The 9,106-nt window shown below is 44.5% G+C and overlaps 1 protein-coding gene across 1 annotated transcript; it reads right to left on the bottom strand.

The window, feature by feature from the left end:
• Positions 1-1,279: 1,279 nt before the first annotated feature.
• Positions 1,280-7,371, bottom strand: LOC123166127 (probable protein phosphatase 2C 57). The gene is made up of 4 exons (XM_044583894.1): positions 7,101-7,371; positions 3,503-3,709; positions 3,027-3,238; positions 1,280-2,097 (listed from the first exon to the last, which is right to left on the bottom strand). The coding sequence occupies exons 1-4, from the start codon at positions 7,212-7,214 to the stop codon at positions 1,530-1,532; spliced, it is 1,101 nt and encodes a 366-aa protein (XP_044439829.1). The 5' UTR covers positions 7,215-7,371; the 3' UTR covers positions 1,280-1,529.
• Positions 7,372-9,106: the final 1,735 nt, after the last annotated feature.

The following is a 9,106-nucleotide window of genomic DNA, read 5'->3' as shown; positions in this document are numbered from 1 at the left end:
GCCATCCCACTACGGGGGGCAAGGCTGGGTTGCCTTCCCAGTCTGGTCCTTTTCGACCAGTTCGCTTCACTCTCAGTGCTCTGCTCCTCCGCCGCTGCGTCGTCTCGCAATGATGCGCGCGGCGCCACTGTCGAAGACACAGACGACTTCCCGCCTGGACAGACGAAACAAGTCCGGGACGCAATGATAGGCTCCGGACCGGAGTGGCATCCGATGCGATGCGGTCGTACGTGCATGACCGGTGCGGTTAACGGCCGACGACGTGACGGTCGCCCGTGCCGGTGGCGGGTGCCGGAGTCTCTCGTTCTGTCTCGGCTGGGGGTCCATGGGATCTCGCGGTGGGAGCGAGGGAGGGAGGGAGGAGACTGCGAGGCTTGGTGTTTACTCAAGAGGGCGTGCGTGGTCACGCCTAGTTTCTAGCCTGGTCTGGCCTAGGCTCAATGATTGAACGGAGAAAACATTCGGGAAATGTTGTGGTGATGCACGCTTTTGTGGTGTGCCACCTTCAGTTGTCACTTGTTTGTAGGTAGGCTCCCTGTGCTTGCTGTTGGATCTGATGAAACCCAGTGGAGTGGAGGTTGTTGTCCAAGACAGACTACTGTGCAATGCCACTCAAGAAATTCCACTGGGCGATGTTGCCGGGCATTCAGATTAGTACTCAGTTGTTGATGTACAAAAGCGAAGTAGTATTAGCATCGACGATGTACGTTGGATCCACCCAAAAAATCCCTAATACGAAATAGGAGCGCGCAAAACAAAGCTGCAAGACTCGCATGATGAAGAGCGAGATTGACAAGATGCATGATCTGATGATCCTAGCACGCCCACAAAGCTTGCTTATTGCTGCTCAAAAAAAGAAATTTAGGGAGCAACGGAACACATCAACCTTGGCGATTTCCATCACAGGACACATGAATGATTGGTCCTTGCAGCTTTCTTTCTTTTTCATGGACTCCCGGGGGATACTTACCGCTCCTGAAACATTTGGGCTCATGTGTCCCAAACTCATCACAATCTCGCTCTCAGTACGGACTTTTGATGAATTGGCTGAATAGCGGCACATGTCCGACCCCATCTCCCGGTTCGGATTTTTGATGAATTGGCTGGTGCCTGAATTCAATAGCGGCACATATCCTTCAAGATGTCAGTACATAACATCCTATCACGCTTGCTCACAGAAAGCGCGTACATAAGAACATCTAGAGGAATCGGCTTTCCAAACCTGGTGGCCTGTCTTGAGTCCAGTTGCACTGTAAAAAAACCACAAACGCGGATATCATAAAAGAAGATCACTGAAATCTCTGTTAACCTTTCAAACTTGTGAAGTCTAGAGCAGGGTCCGAAACAGGTAAATATAAGTACCTCCAGGTGCAGATAAAATTAGCCGCAGAATATGTTACAGTGATGCATTACTCAACAACAACCATCTCAGATTATGAGATGGGGCACATACTAAACCTAAATTCCAAGCTAGGCTATGGAAAAATGGGATCACTACAGCGTTGCCAGGGGTTCCCAAGCCACACACGTCAGTCCGCCAAGCTATCGAGGAAGCCCTGCAGCTCCTTCAAGCCTTCTGCGGATATACTTCTCTGTACGCGAGGCCTGGGAGCTGTTAAGACAGGAGGCGCTATGGAGTTGAAGCAGACGACAACTACGGAAAGGTTGTCGCCGCTCTTCCTCTTGATGGCCTCATCGACCAACTCTTTACAGCAGGCGACAGGGTCGTTGTGCTCTTGGAGCCTCCGGCGTGCAAAGTCTACCGCATTTTGGCTGCGGAATACATCCCACATCCCGTCGCAGCCGATGATCAGGAATTCGTCCTCCTCGGTAAGATTCCGCATCATCACCTCGGGCTCGGCACTAAGAGGCCCAAGACCATCACATGCTTTCATTCCTTCCATGTGCCAGTCCCCGATTGCTCTAGCAACATTCAGCAGCCCATTCAGGTATCCATCGTAAACATAACCACCTGAGGCTTCAATGCGCATCTTCTCTCTGTTGCAAGATGGCTTATGGTCCCTGGACATCTCAACCGCTTTTCCACGGCAACATACAACTGCTCTACAATCACCAGCATTTGCCACCAGAAGTGACCTGTCAATCATGCAGAAATGTTTAAGAAAAAAAAAGAACTCAAGCAAAAATACAGATTTTCAAGAGATAACGCTGTCAAAACTATCGATAAATGGAAAGAAATAACAGTTGAAACAAAAGAAAGGATAATCATGCTGGTATTAACATTGTTAAATAAAAAAGTAGGCATAAAAGGGATGCACTGTGTTGTTCAGAAAACATAGACTCCCTCCGTTCCTAAATATAAGTCTTTCTAGACATTCCAATACGAACTACATACGGACGTATATAGACATATTTTAGAATATAGACTCACAATTTTGTTCCGTATGTAGTCCGCATTGGAATCTGTAAAAGACTTATATTTAGGAACGGAGGGAGTATATGACATGCATATTACTCCCTCCGTCCGGAAAAACTTGTCTCAACCTTGTCTCTCAAATGGATGTATCTAGCACTAACTTGGTGCTAGATACATCCATTCGAGGGACAAGCTTTTTCGGACGGAGGGAGTACTCACTAAAGGAGCAAAGCATGCATGAAAACCTGCTAAAGCACTTCAAAGGCATGCCAAGAACTTCAATTTCAAAGAACAAGAAACTGATATCATTGGGAAGTGATGCTCAAATACTTACAAAGAAAACCTTGCTAACAGATATAATAATATACGTATCACTCACTAAGGGAGAAAGGCATATGTTATGTATAAACCTTTGCTGGACTTTAAAGCTATGGAAGGAACATGAACTTGTCATTGCCAAAGAAAAAAAACTAAAATATGTGGGAAAATGGAGCGTAGAGTGCATATATAGAAGAATTTATTCACACAGATAACTAAACAGGAACCATAAGGCCATAAGGAGGAATAAGTAGTTACTACAAAACTTCATATCTATTAGCATCTAAACAGTAATGCTACAGAATAACTTACTACAAGGCTAGGGCAATACCTCCCGATGATGAGAGCAGCAAGCGCAGTCGTGCCAGATGCAAGAGAGGAGTTCACAGAGCAAGCATCTGCAAAAGCAGCATCAGTCTGTAAGAATGCTGAGGAGACAGCTTTCTCTATCTCCCCCGGAAAACCATCACCCTCAACGATGAACCTTGGCAAATTGCTGCACACAAAGTCCGCAGCATGCTTTCCACCATGCCCATCAAAAACCTAAAACATTAAAATCGTGTGAACAGTACATACACAAGAAGTGCCTGTCAGATGTAAAAATGTACTCTGTCAGTAGAGAGTTCATGATGTCTATCAATCATGAAATGGCTAAAATTTGCTGACAATTGTTACAAACATCAAGACAGAAAATTCAATCACGGTTGCCCTTCTTGTGGCAGTGTGATCAGTTTGTTTAAAACAGTTCTTTCCAGTTTCCAGAAAAAGGAGAGAAAAATTGACACACATATTAGAATAAAAGCATACCCCATAAAATGAACTGGGCCCTTCTTCACAGTTTTCAGGTCCAAAATCTCGCAGGAAGTTGTCACAGCAAATGTAGACATCCTCCATTGTGCTCCTTGACCCAATATCGGCCCAGCCTCCAGACCGTACAACTGGGATATATTCAACATCTGCGCTTTCAAAAGTTCTCTCGCTTTCAGACTTTGTATTGCTCAAAGGGCCCCTTGCCTGCAAATTGAAGCCATGTAAGATAATTAGTTAACCTTACCCAAAAAAAAAGTTACAACATATTGCATACTACTCCCTCCGTTCCAAAATACTTGTCATGGTTTTAGTTCACGACAAGTATTTTGGAATGGAGGGAGTACTTTATTATGAAGTGGTGGAAGCATATCATGCCGATACTTATAAGCAACCCAGTGCATGTAGCTCCCGCTTGCGCAGGGTCCGGTAAAGGGTCCGACCACTTTGGGTCTATTGTACGCAGCCTTTCCCTACATTTCTGTAAGAGGCTGTTTCCAGGATGCCGATACTTATAAGCAAGGGTTTAAAATTCTTTTTCACGGTGAGGTCCTAGCAGCTAGCTAAACTATTGAAAGATGTTGCCAAAGCTACTTATTGCATTTTAATATAAATAGAAAAAAAGAATACGATGCATACCACATCGAGTCATATAGGACAAGTCTTGATGTAAAAGTCCATAACCAGAAGTCCAGAGCACAATTTTCGTCTCAGTAAGTATTCAATCATAGTATGGATGTTGGAGTCTTTGGAAAGTGGATATTGAGATCTTTGATAGGTTTTTCATACTTTACTGTCAGTAGATGTATTTTAGGCCATTCAATGAAGTCGATATTCAAAATTAGCATGTTCTATTGGTAGAAGTGCCTATATGGTACTCCCTCCGTCCGGGTTTATTAGGCCCCCTCTTATTTTGGGCTAAAGTTTGACCTAAAAATTTAACTAATAAAATGTAAACCAAAAATTATATTGTCGCAAAGCTCTTTCAAATACAAATCTAACAGTATAAATTTTTATAGCCTATAATTTATGTTTTAGTAGTCAATAGATGGTCAAAGTCTGGCCCAAAATACGAAGGGGCCCAATAAACCCGGACGGAGGTATTACAGCACAGCGATCATTGCCTATAAGATAAAAAATAACAGAGCTAGTTGAAGCTATAGCCGTCATCGCTACTATAGCAGAACATTTGGTTGTCAGTCCATCACTTAGCGACTAGGGTCCAAAAAAGGTATACCGCAGATATCACTACCTCTTTACTCCAGAACCTTGCTGATAAGGTTGATCCCACCAAGCAAAAATATGAACCCCATTACACTACATCATCAAAATAAGCATAAGAGTTGTGGAAAGACTAATCCCCTTCCCTATCATAGTACCATGTGAAATCAATGTAACCTGATAATATTTTCACTCCTTGTTAAATACAATGTTTTGCCTTCTAAAAATTCCAGGTAGTACTGTTCCGGTATCAGCTCGTACACGCTAAAGATGAGTAGAAACACAAATATATCTATTTGTACTGTAATAATGAAAGTGAAAGCCATACATGACATGTACACCACCTTTGTTTTGGCCTCTATCAAGAAAGCAATGTTCAATCTGACAGAACTAGGGACTTCAATTTCTCAATAACCCAAACCAAACCGCAAGTAGAGCAATAATATGAGAACCAAAAAATGGAACAGGGTAATGAGAGCTCTGTTTTTGAGTCGCCGACTAATCGCCAAGTCGTCGCGGCATGGCTGGCTCGCGCAGGCGACTTGACTCAGGGAGCAAGTCGCGCGACTCGCGTGGCTCGCCGGTGACTTGGGGCGATTAGTCGCACGACTCGCTGGCTCGCGTGGCTTGCTGCTGTTGTATATGTGATCATGTGGGGACTGGGGAAGGAGGAGGACCGAAGGAAAGAGAGCGCAGGGTGGGCCATATATGTGCTCTGCTTAGATATAGTATATGAAAGAGAGCGCAGGGTGGGCTCTATATGTGCTCTGCTTAGATGTAGTATATTTTCTCTGTTGTATATGTGTTCTTCTGCTGCTGTATATCTATGTGCTCTGCTGCTCTATGTACTGTTGTGCCATGGCGACTTGGGGCGACTAATCAAGCCAAGTCGCTGACTCAAGCCAGCAAGCCACTAGCCGCAGCCTCGGCGACTTGGCTTGACTCGTCGACTCAAAAACCTTGAATGAGAGTAAGTCAATCTATCGTTTTGCAAACTCCTTAAAACATGCAAAGAGGCTTTAGGAGTTTTTCAACTGCAGTTTGCCAATATGAGAAGCACGGTAATACTTTTTCTAGCACCAACATGTCTGAATAATGCTCAGAGGACATTAGGTCAGAACAGGGCATGACAAGTACACAAGAAGTTAAGAGACTTCCATGACGCATAAGTTCGAGATTGCCAGATAGCAACCTTTCCAGGAAGATATGCCCTTCAAGATGAATAATGTATCATGTTCACAAGCTACATCGCCCACCATCCCATATAAAAAAACACGGCAGCGGATGGGACTAATCTAGTTTACACTAGCATTCTGAAAACTATGCATACCAATCATTTCACAGAACCCAAGACAGTCTTTTCAAAAGACCATCTGATCATACGCATCTAAAATGGCTTTCTAGTTTACACAAACATTCTGAAAACTCTGCATATCAATCATTTCATAGAACCCAAGACAGTCTTTTCCAAAGACCCCCTGATCATACGCATCTAAAACGGCTTTCTAGTTTACACAAACATTCTGAAAACTCTGCATTTCAATCATTCCATAGTGTAGAAGTGCATGCTCTAGCCAATGCAACCAAAAGACCGATCTGATGGAAGAGACTAGGCAGCACATTATACGTCAACACTCCCCCTCACGTGTGGCTCCCTCAGGCCTAAACGTGGACCGAAAGTGGGCTGCAATTTAATTGCACCAGCCGGGTCTTGAACTCAAGACCTCTTGGCTCCGATACCATGTAGAAGTGCATGCTCTAGCCAATGCAACCAAAAGACCGATCTGATGAAAGAGACTAGGCAGCACATTATACGTCAACACATAGAACCCAAGGAGGCAGTCCTTTGAAAAGACCACCTGAACATACGCATCTAAAACAGTTTTCTAGTTTACACGAACATTCTGAAAGCTCTGCATATCCAGTACTACATCCAGTTGATGCAGTCAATGATTTCATAGGACCTGACACAGACTTTTCAAAAGACCACCTGATTAGGAGCATCAAGCATCTAATACTGCTTTCTAGTCTCCCGATAACCGGCATCCGCATTAACCGCACGGATCTGAACACCCCATTGCAGGTTGCTAGTACTCTAGTACAACATGTATGTACCGCCAAGAAAATTCCAGAAGAAAGATGCCTTCCCCTCTCTCCCCACCTCCGAGATGCACAACAGAAGTTCCCATCAGAACGGTGCAAACTCTAGCTCCTCGGCGCAAACAGCTCGCCTTGAAGCGAAGGAATCGCACCGAACAGCAAACATTGAGCAGGAATCAGGCGGGGCGCCACGTAAAGCTCCCGCTTTCCGCACGGATCACACGAGCAACCAAGCTAAGCGCGCCGAGATTCGAGATTCTGAGGCGTTACTACTTACAAAGGATGCGTGCTTTGAGAGCACCGGCTTCCTCGCCGAGGCCGAGGACGGGATCGGCGGCTTTCCCCTGCCGCCGCCGCCGCCGCCGCCGCCGCCGAGCCTAAGCTCCTCCATCTCCTCCGCCGCCGCCGCGGGGAGCCTCGTGGCCTCGGATCGAGTCGGAGATGGCTAGGGTTAGGGTTTGGACTTGGAGCGAAGCCGCTGCCGCCAGCATCAGTAGATCAGTACGGAGTACTGTGGAGTGTGAACAGTAGCCGCTGGCCGTCCCAAGAGAGAAAAATATCAGTGGAGGAGCAGGGGAGGGGTAGTACGGTAAATTTGGCAGTCGTTAGACTGAAATCTCGGTTAATTTTGCGGGCCACGTGATCCGGTGCGGTGGCACGTGGGTCGGTGCTGCCAGCGCCGGCTGACGGCAACACGTGGCCTGATACGAGGAAATTAAGGGCCTGAACTGTGGTTGCATACACTGGCGAATCTTGAAAGAAAATTGAGGGCGGGCTCAAAGTTAACGGTGTGGAAAAAAAGACACTAACTCCCAATTCTTTTGTCTAAAGAAGGTTAAAATTAGCGAGAAAACTACTAAGAACATGTACTATTTATATTTGGATTGTTCCGAATCTTTTTGGAAATATGAAAAAAAATGATCAAAGAAAAGTTTCCCCTTCCGATTTTCATTACTGAAAACCAAGCATAGTGACAAAGCATTCAGCCTAGAACTACCAGAAGTTCCCGATCAACATAGCAAAAGCCAACCGGGGCCATGAAAATATGAAAGTTTGAACCAAAATTGGTTCTGTTAGCAAAATAGCCAATATCTCAAAATCTTGTAGCCCGAATTAGCTCAGAATTTCTCAAAATATCAAATGTTAGACCTTTATAACAAAATAGGCAGACAAATAGCTAATGGCTACAGAGTACATACTACAAAACTACAACCTTCAGGAGTTCAGGCAGTCGAGCAGAGCAGTGATAGCAGATTACGGGAGGGCTGGGCGCCGCTTTGGGGAGGTCGACCGTCGTCGGTGGCAGCGCGAAGGAGAGATCCGGCGGCCGGCGGCTAGGGCACAACCGCAGAAGCACAAGGGAGCGACAATGTGCGACCGTCAGGGCGTGAGCTGTCTGGTCTCGGGCGTGACTGCGCGAGACGATGGAACGATAGAGTCGTGCGCTGGGAATTGATGGGCTGGAAAGAAGCAACCGACTGGCTGGGCTGGGCTTTAAAATTAGTACTAAAAGAAAAATTGTAGCGCGGGAGGGCAGGCTCAAACCTGTTAAAGCCTACCCAGTAAATTCGCCCCTGGTTGCATATGCATACATATGCCCTGTGAGAAACAAAGTAAATACACAAGAAATCATAAAACTTGCAGGCGACGTTCAATTTGATGCATAAACTTGTAAAATACATGTTTTTAATCATCTAATTTATCATCTCGTCCATATACGGTGTCCCGTGCACACATGACGTGACGTAACGTTGTGAGGGGGGGACATTGTCAGTGGCTGAGGTCGTGGGTAATCCACAGGCACTGTTTTTTTTTATCAGAAAACATCCTTGTATTTTATTAATTTATAATTTACACAGAAAATCGGCAAAAGAAAAACGCTGGTGCAGGGGATGGTATTCAAACCCACTCCACTAACTAACATTTGACGATTAGAAAGCATAGTTAGCTTTATATAACATGGACAGTACTAATTAAAGTAGAAATTAAAAAGGAAAAAGGGTGTGCAGAAAAGGGATAGCCGCTTATGTAATTAAAGAAATATACACAATTTATCTTTTGTATTCTTCTTCCTTTTTTTCTATGTAAGAAAACAACTTATATTCTAGATAAACTTTTAGGACAAATCAACTAATTTTTGTTTGAATTTGAATAATTATAAATTTAAAAATCTAGACAAAAGGAAATACAGTGCAGAACGAATGTACCTAATTTTTCTGGACAAATCAACAGGATTTTTTTTAATTTTGAATATTTAAAAAAAATTAATCTAGATAATGGAAA

This window comes from Triticum aestivum, chromosome 7D (genome assembly GCF_018294505.1).
Source record: "Triticum aestivum cultivar Chinese Spring chromosome 7D, IWGSC CS RefSeq v2.1, whole genome shotgun sequence".
In the NCBI taxonomy this organism is placed as follows: Eukaryota; Viridiplantae; Streptophyta; class Magnoliopsida; order Poales; family Poaceae; genus Triticum; species Triticum aestivum.
The sequence above is the reverse complement of the archived record's forward strand: the minus strand, read 5'-3'. Positions and strand labels throughout refer to the sequence as shown.